General features: G+C 42.8%; 1 protein-coding gene across 2 annotated transcripts in view; it reads right to left on the bottom strand.

Annotated features, from left to right (window-relative positions):
• Window positions 1–12,773, bottom strand: part of PHACTR1 (phosphatase and actin regulator 1) — a 288,343-nt gene extending 275,570 nt beyond the window's left edge. The window contains exons 1-2 of one of the 2 annotated variants that reach the window (XM_063130398.1): window positions 12,695–12,773; window positions 2,941–3,087 (exon numbers count right to left, since the gene is read on the bottom strand). In XM_063130398.1, coding sequence (XP_062986468.1) covers window positions 2,941–3,087; window positions 12,695–12,773 — 226 coding nt within the window. Of the gene's footprint in view, window positions 1–2,940; window positions 3,121–12,694 lie in introns of those variants that run through there. The other variant, XM_063130401.1, reaches the window with a different exon arrangement.
• Window positions 12,774–14,269: the final 1,496 nt, after the last annotated feature.

Genomic DNA, 14,269 nt, shown 5'->3' with positions numbered 1-14,269 from the left:
TCTGGCAAGTTCGCTAAATCTAATTTCAGCCCTTATTCAGTTTAAGGGCCCTTATTTTATATTTTACGGGGGGTTTAATATAAAAAGAGTTAAATGCTTACTACAGTCACATTTTAGAGGCTTTTTGCTCATTAGTGTAAACATTGCTTAGCAACCAATTTGTATCGTATTTTTAAATTCAAAGCATCATGTGGAAGATGGATTAATGAAAACATCCTCCAGCACTCTGTTAAGTTTTTACACTCCAGCGAAGACACATTTCTTTCTTTGAATGGGTCCAATGAGAGAAGGTTCAGTATTTAGCAGAAGAAAGTGATGCCTTTCCTATTGGGGGTGGGGAAGGTAACAGCTAAGCATCTTTGCCATGTTTGCTTTAGGATTAAAGGCTGAAAAGCCTCCTATATGAACTCCTCAGCCTTGATAGAGAAGGGACTGCAAGGTTAAGAGATGAAGGCATTAAGTGACCTGAAGGTTTCTTCTTCTCCACTGGTGAAGTGTTTATAATGGCATGACATAGCATTAGTCATGGTAATATAGTCCACCATGGATTTAGCCATTCAGGAAGCATGCACAATTTCCTTTCATTGATACTCTTCATACACATCCATCATACTTTTCCCTCTAATCATTCTGTCTTCAGTAATGCATTTTAAAATCCAACACTATTTGGCATCACCTTCTGATTCCTGGGCTACACAATTATGCCTATCACAAATATATATATGAAATTTCTTACTGACTTTTCGTTACGAAATAATCCCCAAAGTAGGGTATGTGCAATAAAACACACTAAAATAACACATTGACAAAAAAAACCCCACCTTAATCAAACAGGGGAGAACAGTGTATATGTAATGACCAGAAATAAATTAATGACCTGTCACCAAAAGCAATCAACTGATCAATGTATATACACACTTCGCATTTCACATTTTATTAGGAACAAAGTGTCAGGAAGGTCACAATTGTGGGTGGTGATGAAGAGACACACCCAAGTTTCAGGCATAGACAAAACCCCACAAAATCAGTAAACCCATCCAAATAGTGTGTTGAGGGACAGGGGTTTCCAGCAAAGTCATCATTAGCTTAGCCCCCAGGCTCCAGAAATTCAGCTAATGGGAAGTCTTGGACGAGAAAGCTTTGCTACACAATCCTATGGAGACATTATGTTTTGGGAAGACTTATTGGTGGCTTTGCTAGCAAGAAAGATGTGCAGCTGTCTTTTTGGGGGGTACGCCAAAGAGGAACCCCAGATTGCAAATATCAGCTTTCCCTTCATCCTCTCATCCTTCTGAAGCAGATAAAGAGCAGTTTCCAGGAGAGCAAACTTTAAAGTGAGAAGTGCATTAAAGGACAAATGTGGGAGAGTAGGTGGAAGGAAGAAGCTTGGGATGCAGCGATTATGATGAAGAGTAAAGCCAAGAGTTAGAGAGGTGATTCTGGGCCAAAGTATATTGGAAAGGGCTGGAGAAACCGAGGGATAGGATCACACATAAGGTAGAAAAATTGGAAGGAGTCTTGATGAGGAAGACGAACTTCATACCCGTTACAGAGAAATGTGAGATTTAGTTCGCCATGGAAGACATTAATGGAATCATAGAATCATGGAATAGTAGAGTTGGAAGGCGCCTATAAGGCCATCGAGTCCAACCCCCAGCTCAATGCAGGACAGTGGACAGAAGGATACTTTGGGGGGGGGGAGGAGAAAGTAAAGAAACGGACATTTTGCAGAATGTGTGTTATCTGACAGTGGAGAGGAGCATGATCATTGGACAAAAGAATCTCCAGGTATTACTGACTCCAATCCTGCAGCTTTAATAGAAGCACGTGAAACTTTTCCCCACTCACAACTTTATCTTCATGGTGGGAAAAGCTTCACTGGCATAACTTCAGGATGTCAGGCTTCTATTAAAGCCTTGAGTTGGGTCAGGTTTTTTTTAAAAAAATAAATAAAATAAAAGTGGCATCTCTACAGAGAACCACACTAGGGAGAAACAGGGGCTGGATGAATGACAGGTCGGGAACAGAAAGGGGGAGGGAAGGGATTGGAATGGGGACAAGATAAGGGAGAATGGAAGAAGAGAAGTAGTAGATAGACTTGGCAAGCAGAGTTTAGGACAAGATTCCCTGACCTGGTGCCCTTTGGGTGTGTTGGACTACAACTCCCAGCTGGCTGGAGGGATGCTGGGACTTGTAGTCCAACACATCTGGAGGGCACCAGGTCATAGAAGGCTGGTTTAGGGAGAGAGAAGGCAAGTCAGTGTGGAAGTTGGCAGGTTGTTAGGGGGAATGTAGAGGTTTGAAGACAAGATGAGGAGAATAATGCAGGGTGGGTTAGGAGCAGGTTAGGAGAGAGCCCAGGAAGGAGAGGAGAGGCTGAGAAGGTGAAGAGAAGCCAGAAGGCAGCAATGCTTGGGGAGAAAGTGAGAAGGAGCCTGCTGGAACAAGAGCCAAGGGTATGCACCAAGGGTGCCACAGTGCCAGAGCTGTGTAAACGGTTCTCCCTCTCGCTCTCATTCCCAACTTTGAGGTCACACTATCACTTCCACACTCGCCTTAAGCTCCAGACGGGGAATTCAGCGCTTCGTCATCCAAACAAGTCTGGGTGTAACAGAAACCTCTTCTCCCATCTCCTCTCCCCCATGTTGGGCTTTGTATTGCAGCAGAATCTTCGAGGAGAAGGAGGAGGAGGAGCAGGAGCAGGAGGGAAGAGGAGAGAAAGGCTAGGGTGACAGCCAGGACATGTCAGGGATTCACATTCCTGCAGCAGCAGCAGCCCCCACCCCCCACCTCTACACCCGGCAGACACAAAGAGTGGGGGGAGCACAACCAGCAGCCGCCTCCGGATTGAGAGAGAGAGAGAGAGCGAGAGAGAGAGCGAGCGCGAGAGAGGGCGAAAGGGTTTGCCTTGGAGGCTGGGGCGGGGTAGGTGTCACTCACCTGCCTCGAGGTTGAAGGAGATCCTGGCCTCTGCTAGGTATGGGGTGTCACTCTTGGACCTTACTCTCCTGATGGGTCTCCGGTCTATATCCTCCTCGGAAGATGCCGCCATTAATGTGGGTACAGTGAGCAGGGTCGCCCGGCGAGCTGATGATGAGGGAGGAAAAGGAGAGAGAGAGAGAGGGGTGGAAAAGAGGAGGAGGAGGAGGAGGAGGAGGAGGGCGCACACGCATAGGAAAGGGGAGGGGGAGAAGAGGGAAGGGGGAAGAGAGAGAGAAAGAATCAGGGATACAGACAGACACAGAGAGAGAGAGAGACAGGGGGAAGGAGGGAGGGAGGAAAGAGAGGGGAGAAAAGGAAAACCCGTTAAGGATCTCTGGACTGGAGTTGATCTGGCAATCCTGTCCTCCTGCCGCCCCTCTCCTTGCAGCCCCAGGGGCAGAGGAGCGAGGGAGTCCCCACGTGGGATCCTGCTGCAGAGCCTAACAAAGCATCAAGAGTGATGTTCGGGGGCCAGGGTTTAAAGTCATGGATAAAACGGTTCATAACGGCTATTAGAGGGCTGGCCCATTTCCAGCCCACTAGGTTGGCAGATCTAGGACTTTTGTTGTACTGGTGTGTGCGTGTGTGTGACATTACAGATGCATAGGTAAGACAGAGATCTTTAATGTTTCTGAGATAAATATCCCAGCTGAGGAAGCAGGTAGGGATGTCTGAGGTCTCAGACGGCTTGTGGCAAACTCTTTTTAAAATCTGAAATGGAGCACGTGTGCCAAAACTTTTTTTTTTTAATTTAATGCTATACACTTTGGAGATATAGTAATAAAATGTTAGGGAGCTGGGGGTATTCAGGAATTCCACTGCATGTTGTAGCACAAACTGGCAGTCCCCGCCCCTTTAAAAAAATATGGATAGATGAGGACATCCCTTAAAAATGAAGTACATTTGGCAATACAATTAGGTGAGATGGATGTTCTCACACTCTTATTGAATTTATCACATTTTTTATCCCACCCAATGAGCTCAGGACAGCTAACATGGCATTGTAATATTATTTAGCATTTAGAGTGTTCAAAAGAGTTAACCAGGGCCAGCCCTACCATTAGGCAGAGTGAGGCGGCCACCTCAGGCAGCTGATTTGGGATATCTTGAAAGGGTAGAAAATGGTTGGTTACTCAAGTTGTTGTTGTTGTTGCATCTTGATTGCCAGGGAGGGAGACACCTGTAGGATTTTCTACATCATGCCCAAGTAACATGACTGGCCTTGAGCACTTTTGCTATGCGCCGTGACTGGGGGGCATTTCTTGCTCTGCCTCAGGCCGCAAAATCTCTTGGCCCAGCTCTGCAGTTCATATCCATTTTCAGTACTCCTTACCACAACCCCTATAGTGGTAGGGTAATTTATTATTGCCTGGTTCAATCTCTGGCAGCTCCAAGTCTCCTATCTGAAATCCCGGTGAGCCATTGCCAGTAAACCATACAGAGCTAGATGGCTTGCTTATTAGGCAGCTTCCCACACTTCCCTTTCTCTGGAAATATGACCATTGTTTCTACATAGCAAGGACTGAGCAGCTAGCAAGACATGAAATAATGGGCCTGTTCAGACAACACGCTAAGCCATGGTTAGGCTGCTAACCCTTTTGCAGCAAATTATTAATGTGCATGTTTAAACTGTGGTTATGTAGCAACCATGGTTATGGTTCACATGACACGCTAAGTCATGATTCACACAAATGTGGTAAGCCATAATGTTTAGCTCAAAGTCTTAACCACTATGACTTAGTGTGACGTCTGAACAGGGTCAATATGTGACACAATGGCTAAGGCATCATTGGCTGAAGCCAAACCTTGAGGCAACATCTGTATTATTAGTCCCATTCAAACAAGGTGCTTAATGACCTTGAATAGAAGCTAGGTGTTTTGCATCTTCCTGAATGACTAATGGCAGGGGCATTGCTAAACCTATAGCCTATAGGTCCCCAGCCCCAAATCTGTTTCCTGGGGCACCAGCTCTATTCCATAAGAGCCCTGAGTGTTCATGGGTGCCAATGTAAGGTTTCCCCCATGCGTGAACTTAATTCTTGGTGCAGCGATGGAGAAGGGAAATATAATGAATGTACAATAAGCTTGCAGACTTCTAAATCAATCTGCAAGAATAATGCAATATGAGCATTTATCGCATGCAGAAATACAGTGGGGTAAGCATGTACTGCAGCTATCATGAAATTTAGCATGTTGAAATCATAAACAGAGATTTCACTCCTGCCTTTCCATCCTTCCACGTGGGTTGGACTACAACTGCCATCACCCCCAGTCAGCATAGCCATTGGTGGTAGGCCTAAACATCTGGGGCCACTAAGATGGGGGAGGCTGGACTAGAATAAAGACCAGCTATGCCAGCCTTTGTTCAAAAGACAGCAGCACCACCCACACTAGAAATACACTTTTCCAGGCACACTGGAAAAGATGCTGACAGAGAAACACTTTGAGACCAGAGTTAGGCAACCTAGTGTCCCCTTCAGATGTTTTGGATTACAACTCCCATAAACCCCAGCCAACACAAGCAATGATCAGGTTGTGATTATCAGATTATGAGAGTTGTAGGACAAAACATCTGGAGAGCACTAGCTTGCCTATGTCTGTTCTAGACTAAAGACCTATAGCCAAGGATTCAGTTGGTTATTATTTAAAATAAACCTGTGTGCTTCATTGCCTATGTAGGTCCTGGTCTTGTGCATCCTTCCTCTCCTTCATGCACATCCCATCTCTCCTTCTCCTGGATTTCTCCTCTTCCCTTCATAGGAAGCTGCCTTATGCTTGCTCAATAGTGTCAACACTGACTGGCAGCGGCTCTCTAGGGATTTCAAATTCCTGTCTGCAAATGCCCAGGATTGAACCTTCTGCATGCAAAGCATGTGCTCTACCACTAAGCCATAGCCTCTTCCCTAAATTCTTCTACTTCATTCTTCCTCTTCTTGTTTACTAGTCTCTCCCTATGCTTGCTTTGGCTTGCTGTGTTCTCTGGCCTCAGCTCCTTTTTCCCCTGACCCTACCTCACAGAGCTGCAAAGCCAATGGAAGCCACAGACCCTTCTTCACCCCCTATGATAATTTGCCAGAGACTTTATTGCTACGAAATCGCTAAGTCTATTTGAGAAAAGATGACTCAGGCAGGTGAGAGGCATTTCTCCAAAATATAATTTATTTGAAGTTCTTATACCCAGTTCTTTGACCAAGTCCCATACTTAGCTGTATCCCTGGGAAAGTCTGTGTTTTTGCAAAAGACTGTTTTCATATATTTTTTTAAAGCATGGGTAATGGCAGTCATTCACCTCTGGAATGAAAAAGCATCAGCCCTTGTGATTAAAGGCTCAACAAAGTATGTCCTTCAAGAACTGCAATTCACAGCACCTCTCTGTTACCTCTTAGTAGGAGTTCTGTCCTACGGTGTTTTTGCTTACTTTATGTCAATTTGTGTGTCTAGTAGGGTGACCATATGAAAAGGAGGACAGGGCTTCTGTATCTTGTATTTAAAAGGGAATTTCAGCAGGTATCATTGTTGTCCATGCAGCACCTAGTGAAATCCACTCTTCGTCACAACAGTTAAAGCTGAAGGAGCCCTGACCTCTTTTGTATATTGTCACTCTGGTATAGCTCCTGCATCATTAACTGCAAATTCAGTAATTACAGTAATTACTGTAATTTAAAAAGAAATACAATACTCCTGCCCATAATGGTGTAGGCTCTGACCATGTGACCTATGTGTCTGATGTCCAAGTACTAACTGTGGATGTGCAACTTCAACCCCCCTGCTTTCCCTTATCATCAGGATTCATTATCTTTAAACTGGACTAGGACTGGACAGCTTCAAACAGAGGTAGCCTTCAAATAGAGGATTGCCCTCTGTGAAGTAGGCTACATGACCACTATAGATTAAGTCCCACTGAACTTAACTTAACTGGACTTTCTTCTGAGTAGATGGGTTGGATCCAGATCAACTGTGCTGACAAAAGTGGACTTCCTCCTTCCCATGGCCCCCTAAAAATGGTACTGTGAGAACTGCAGCTGAATTCAGTGGGAACAGGGAATTCTGAGGGGGGTGGCAGATGACCACAGCATCCCTGCTAATAAAAAGGTGCTGGTGCTGTGCCCCTGTGAGCCCTGGTTCCACTACAGGAGTATTTCAAAGCCTCAAATTGGGCTTTAATTCTGCTGACACTAAGCTTAGCCTTCAAGTGCGGCTGGGCCTTCTTTGTGCCAATGCACTGGCATATGGCTTTAAATCACCTTTTTCCCTTACAAGGATTAGTGCAGTGCCTGAAAGAAGTTGACAACCTGAGCCGTGTATTAGAACTTGCATGAATATATAACAATATGTAAGTTCCTCTAATCCTTAGATCCCATTTCATCTATCAATATTCATTAGCGACCCACTGACTGACCGTTACCTAATGGCCTTTCAAAACCTGAAGGTAGTTCTGGACAGAGGGCTTCACATAGATCCCAGATAAATGGAAGGTGGATGTGACCCTTGTTCTGATTTAGGCCATTGTCACCATACACAACTGTTTTAATTTTGAGAGAATGCAATTTCCCCCCCTCTTCCTTCCTTCCTTCCAGTTAGTTAATGATGCACCAGTTTAAATCAAGATGTTAAATTCATGAAGAGCACTTTAATCAGTCAGTGGGCATTGCGAAAATCCAAACATGTCAAGAAGCTGAAGATGCAATCAGTTTCATTCACTGTGCCACCTGCTGGTGCAAAGAGAGGTGGAACGGAAGAACCACACCAGGGGGAAAGTCAGTGAAATCAGGCATGCATCGACTTCATTTGAATCACGTTCCACTGAAATATTTCCCAGTAAAGACAGCCTGGCCCTCTACCAACTTGAGGCCTGACTATGAATTTCAAACATCACAATGATGAATTCATCTTAGATTTTGGTCAGCATTTTGCCAACAAAAATGGGCACTTGCAGCATTAATATTGACTAAAAACGTATCTGTTTACTTTGGCTTTTCCCCATGAGCTATCTTTGTACTAACCTCTAATTAGTATTTTATTTTATTTTTTGTATTCCTTTGTAATCCGCTTTGTGATGTGCTCAATAAGAAGCAGTCTATAAATAATGATGATTTATGCACACACGTATGCTCACACAACTGACATTTTCTTCTTTAGTTCATAAGTCTTTTGATTATAGTGAATTTACACATGCAGCAGAATGAGGCGATAAAGTAGATAGTATTTCTTCAGTTTACAGGTGAGGGTTGCCATTTTAAAATCTGCTTGCATATACAACAATGACAAAAACTCCCCGCAAGTGGAAAATTAGCATAACAGGGTGAAAGTTTCCAGTCCAGCTATCTCCTTACTATGTTAATTTTATACTTGCAATAAGGGGCTTGTTTGTTTTTACACATAGTGGGAACATTCAAAAGTTTGATCCCTCCACTTGCGGTGATACAGTCAACTCTTCCACCAGAGGACTCTACCATCTGACGTATGTATAGATCCAGACAATACCTAATTGCAGTACTAATACAATCATTATATTCTTATTTTTTCCAGCCCTTTGGATATTATCGGGTGCTGAAACCTGGAGCCACATTAGAACAGAGCTAGGCAACTTGGTGCACTCCAGATGTTTTGGACTCCCATCAGCTCCACCTAGCATGGCCAATAGTAAGGTGTTATGGGAGTTGTTGTTCAAAATATCTGGAGGGCCCCAAGTTGCCTAGCCTTGCATTAGAGCAATTTTGTGTCTATTCCATACCATTCATTAGCTAGCATAAGATAATTGCTTATGACCCAGGGACTATGTTTCAACCATTAGACATTTCCAGCAGTGATATGATCATACAGTATATGGAACAGACAGTTCTAGACTGTTGTGACTGAGATAGTCAGAAAAAAGTTGAGGAAGTATTGGTCAGCTCATGCCGTTTCTTTAAGGGGGATTTCCAAAGGACCAGTAGATGCTCCAGAGAATGGGTCACCTTGTCATGATTTGTATGGTGTGGTGAATATGGAAAAACTTCATGCAACACACTCAGAATAATTCTGAGTGCATGGAAACTTTGACTTTCCACCGAACTTCTTTTTAACCATGCAAGCGGATCTACCCAATCAGAAAGTATAAGACCTGCAGATTATTCAAGATGAAAAAGATAACTCCATAATACAATAGTTTCTGCGAAATTTGGCTTTATTACAAAAAGCAATATCAATATACTGATGTAAAATATTCTGTTCACATGGAATTAAATGAGCAAAATAAAATAAATATCAACACCTCCATAAAAGTGTTGCCCTGCTCTCCTCCCCAGTTCTGAGCAGATGATAGGGGACATTCATCACGCTACTGCTAATAACCACAGACGGGAGAGGGACATATTAGATGTTGTCTTAATCTATGAAAAGACTGTACAACTTCCTCTGGAACACATGGAACTGCCCACAAGGAACACAGGGCAACCATCTGACCCTCTCAAAGCTGGAGGACTATTCTCTTATTGCCAGTCCCACCTCTTTAGTCTTTTGCACAGGTTGATAGAAGTTCTTAACCATTTATGGGAATTATAGTGGATAGTGTACCTCTATTGGGAGGTTGGGAAGCCAGCAGGAAGTAAAGATAGACAGTGCCAATGGGTGTAGCCTAAAATGGATTATTCACACATTCTAAGTATGTTTTCTGAGAAGTAAGTTCTGCTGAATTCTATGGGGAGCCATTTTTGTCAGCATCATGGCACCATTTTTGTCAGGATTACAGCACAGAGGAAAGAGTTTTAAAAAGTCTGCCCCCCTCAGCATGGTTCCGGTCCTAAAGTATGCGTTCCGTGTAACTTAGGGTGCCCATATGCAAAAGAGAAAAGGGAAATTCAGCAGGTGTCAGTTGTATGCTTGCAGCACCTGCTGAAATTCCCTCTTCATCACAACAGTTAAAGCTGCAGGAGCCCTGCCCTCTTGACCAGATCCTCCTTTCCATATGGTCACCCTAGCAATTTGTAGTTTGGGCCTTACTTCCTATTTACTTGCATAGGATTGGGTTGTATAAACATTTGTTGAAGGCCCCCATGGTTTGGCCAATACTGTGGGGCCATGAATTCTGGAGGCAAAGCCTTTCCTCTACACCCCCTTCCCATCTTACATTGCAACCACTTCATTTCCAGCAATTGTGCTGAGAGGATGTCAACACACGATAGGATGATTTTTCCTATGTAATCTGATATCCTTTTCAATATAAACATTCATTAAGGCAGAAAAAAACCCCCATCAATAAAACGATGCCACTTTGTTACACACAGCCCATTTGTTATCTCATTCAAGCCCTGATGTTATTGTAGCCTCAGATGCTTTTGCCCTGAGGTCCATTATCATTATTTTATTTTATGGTTAGTGGTGGGTTGAAGGAAAAGGGATGCAGCATACATGAGCAGTGACGCAAAGACCCACTGTGCCTGCCTGTGGAAGAAGCACCGTAGTAACTGGAAGGCCAATGCTAGACTTCCCCAAGTGGGGGCTTTCCAGATGTCTTGGACTACAGCTCCATCACCCCCCAGCCATACTGTCTGTGGATGGTGGGAGATGTAGTCCAATACAGCTGGAAGATGTTAGCTTGGAGAAGGCTGATTTATGCATTAAGGCCTCAACTATAACAATCTCTTTTCCCAGGCAGACGGGGAGTTCCCCAATTTCCCCCCACCCCCCAAGCCATCTTGAAAGGCTCAGGTCTCCCAGAGACCCTTTCCCCTTCTACTACTGAGAATGGGAACCTGCTGCCTTGACAACACTTCCAGGTTTGCCTGCCAGAATCATTCCCTAGTTCCTTGGGAGCAATGGAACTTAGGGCTGATCCATGGAAGATCCATGCTAAGGACTGACGCCACACTCATATAACATTTTCTGGTTCTAGGGCCAATTCAGATGGGTGGGTGTACATTTCCATCCACTGGTTACCTTCCACTTGGATTGCGCCATTTTGCTTCCTGCCTGACTGAGGGCTGCCATTCTGTTTTGGAAAGCCATTACCTAGCCTGCTGACCTATAGCTGGCTGTGCGTCTAGCTTCTAGAATTTTCCTTTGCCCACATAAGTCATTGCAACAGGTGGAATGCATTGCATTTATAACCAAGGAAAACCAATAGCCGTATTATGTACTCCTGCAAACAGTGTCTTTAACTGCTGTACATTAACACATTTTAAAATAAATTCATTAAACAAAAACACACACTACAGTTTACAAAACAATGTTAAGGCTCTACAGTTTTCAACCAAGCACCAAAAAGCAGGGAAACTGGGAGTTAAGGCTCACAAGCCTTAATGCCACATCCTCCCTAAGGAGGCAGAAAGCGCAAATGAAATTCTCCCAAAGCAGATAAACCATGAGGACAAGATGGAGAATATGATATGGAGAGGTGACTGTGGAGTTCTGGACAACTGATGATGAACAACGTAGGGCCACCTACTTCTCCTTTTTCGTTTAGAGCAGCCCTTTCCCAACCTGGTGCCCTCCAAAGGTGTTGGACTACAACTCCCATCATTGCAAGTCAGTATGTCCCATGATGAGGAATGCTGGGATTTGTAATTTCAACCGCTTGTAATGGTTGAAAACTGTAGGACCTTAATGTTGTTTTGTAAATTGTAGGTTTTTGTTTAATGAATTTCATGGCTTTGTGTAATGGATGACCAGATATTATACAGTTGACAACCAAGTCAGAGTCAGCCAGGATGTTACACCATGTTGACGTCCAATATAAAATCAAAGCTAGTGTTATGTGTTGAACTCACTTTTCTAATTAATTAATTAACCAAAATGCTTACATCTCACTCATTTTTAAAGATGAAGAGATGAAACTCGGCAGCATGGTAGATCAGAAGTAGGGATATACTTGTAGCAAGTTTGAAACAGATCTGTTCATGCCTTGATTTTTAGGATTTTTTAAAAAGTTCAAACAGAAATCTCTTGGGGTCTAGGACCTTGAGTAATACAAGTTTTTTTTAAATGAAATTAAAAATAAAGAGATGAAACTTGGCACCATGGTAGCTCTTGAGTAGGGATTTAGCCATGCCAAGTTTGAAGCAGATCTGTTCAGTAAGACCATTACACTCAATGGAACTTTCTGAGAAGACACTGATGATTCCACTAAGGAAATGTCTGTGCTAGAAGAAGCAGGTGGCCATTTCATTTTCAGCATTCTAATTCATCTGAGGCAGAAGGGAGGGGGAGAGTGATGCTACTGAGCATGTGTCGTGCTATCCCTGAAGAAGGCCTCTGTATTCACTCTAATAGGATGAATAAATATTAATTAAAAATCAACCGAAGGGATTTTTTTTAAAAAGAAAAGCCATTCCACCAACTACAATGACAGGGGAAGAAGACACCACCACTGGATTAATGGGTAAGGGGCTGAATACTCCAAATTTCATGGATAAAAAAATTGCCAGCCTTAATTATCAGAACCATTTTGATTCAGAGTGTTTTTTCCCCTTCTCTTTTGTACTTTAAACTGCCCTCCTTCCCTCAATCTTTCACCAATCCTCTTGAAATTTTCAGGGTATGTAAAACCAGCATTTCTTTCTGGCACATGTAAATCTCAGGAAGATTGGTGAAACATTTTTGATTTTATGAATGTTAGAATGACCTCCCCATTTACCCCTTTATAATGGTAGAATGCTTTATCTACTCTCTTGCCTTAACTGCTATGTCCCTGTAAATGAATAAATAAATAAATAACCATCTCAAATTACATTACCTTGAGCTCCTTGACTGTAAAATAGCCGGTAAGCAGAATCAACATCTAACAGGTAGTCCATCTTGAAAGGACTATCCATCTTGGAGGACTTTTGTTGCCAATTCCTCTTTGTTTCCCAAGGTGATGTAGTCAGCTTCCTGAGAAAAGGAGGGGAGGGGAAACTACATATTAAACAGGTTAAAAGTGAATGTGCAACATCTAAGCCATCCTAATTGAGGGTAGGCATCTTGTACCTAATTCCTTTAGTATTCTCTGTTCTTTTCTCATTACAGTACTTCCTCAATATTAACTGCCATATTATAGATAGATAGATGGCACAAAATTCTTGGGTTTTTTGCCATTTTTATTTATCTGACAGCACACACCTTTGTAACCACCTGTTGCATCGTACCTTTCTCTTAAGACTGCAGACTTGCGACTGTATTATGCTTTTCGTGGTTGAATTCTAAGAAACCTGGCAGTTCCTCGTCAATACTCCAGTACAAATGCTATTAAATTACATTGATACAAGAATTGAGGAATTCTTTCCTCCTGGTTCTGGTAGTATTTGATTTATTTTGTGCTAGAGATGACTCAGTCCATTTTTAAAAAAAGTAAAAAGAAAATTATGGCAGCAGTGAGGACTAACATGACTTCACATTGCCAGCTTTTAAAACACTGAAGAATGTAGTGATATCATTGGCATATTGTCAACATTTCTTCTTGTAAGCTTTGAGTGCTAGCTTTCTCCTGAACTCCTATACAGCGCAGGAGTGGTAAAAACAGATGTTGGCATCTAATGCTGCTCATGCCATAAGCCAGCTTTCCCTGACCTGACGCCCTCCAGATATTTTGGACTTCAACTCCCATTAGCCCCAGCCAGCATGTCCAATGGTCATGAATGCTGGGGGCTGTAGTCCAAAACATCTGGAAGGTTGGCAAAAGCTACAGTATACATTTGGCATGTTCATTATGATCTTGAATCTGACTTATCTTTCACTGATTCTCAAGTTTCCTTTCCTTTCAAGACACTTAGGCAATATATTTAGAATCCTGCATTCACCAGACATTATAGACAAACCTAGATTCTACCGAATGATTCAGAGCAGTTGAACACTCTCTAGTAAGCTTGATTTTAAAAGGACAGTTCCCCTTTCTTAACATTTCTTTCATGATTCTTTGAAAGCGTCTCCCTCGAGTAGTCCCTGCTTTGTTTAATTACGTTACCTTTCCCCATAGCATTAAACACCTAATTCCTGTTGGTCTCTTAGCATGAGACAACCCGTTCTATATTGGCAAGCTTGTCACAATGACTAAACTTCTACAATCCTTCAGGGTGGTTCTCCAAAGCATCCACAGAACACCAAATAAATACTTACTGCAACTATATATATATATATATATATATATATATATATATATATATATTGAAAGCTGCCTGCCAGTGGTGAAAAGTCCCGTCGTTTCCAGCCAGGTTCCTTTTGATCTGGCTAAATGTCCCTCAGTGTAAGCCAATGATTTGGATTGTTTTATTGGAGCTCAGATGAATAATGTATAACAACGACTGGACTTCTTTTATCTGATATCAGAACAGCC

This window comes from Elgaria multicarinata, chromosome 7 (genome assembly GCF_023053635.1).
Source record: "Elgaria multicarinata webbii isolate HBS135686 ecotype San Diego chromosome 7, rElgMul1.1.pri, whole genome shotgun sequence".
Taxonomy (NCBI): Eukaryota; Metazoa; Chordata; class Lepidosauria; order Squamata; family Anguidae; genus Elgaria; species Elgaria multicarinata.
This window is presented reverse-complemented; position numbering and strand designations above follow the sequence as displayed.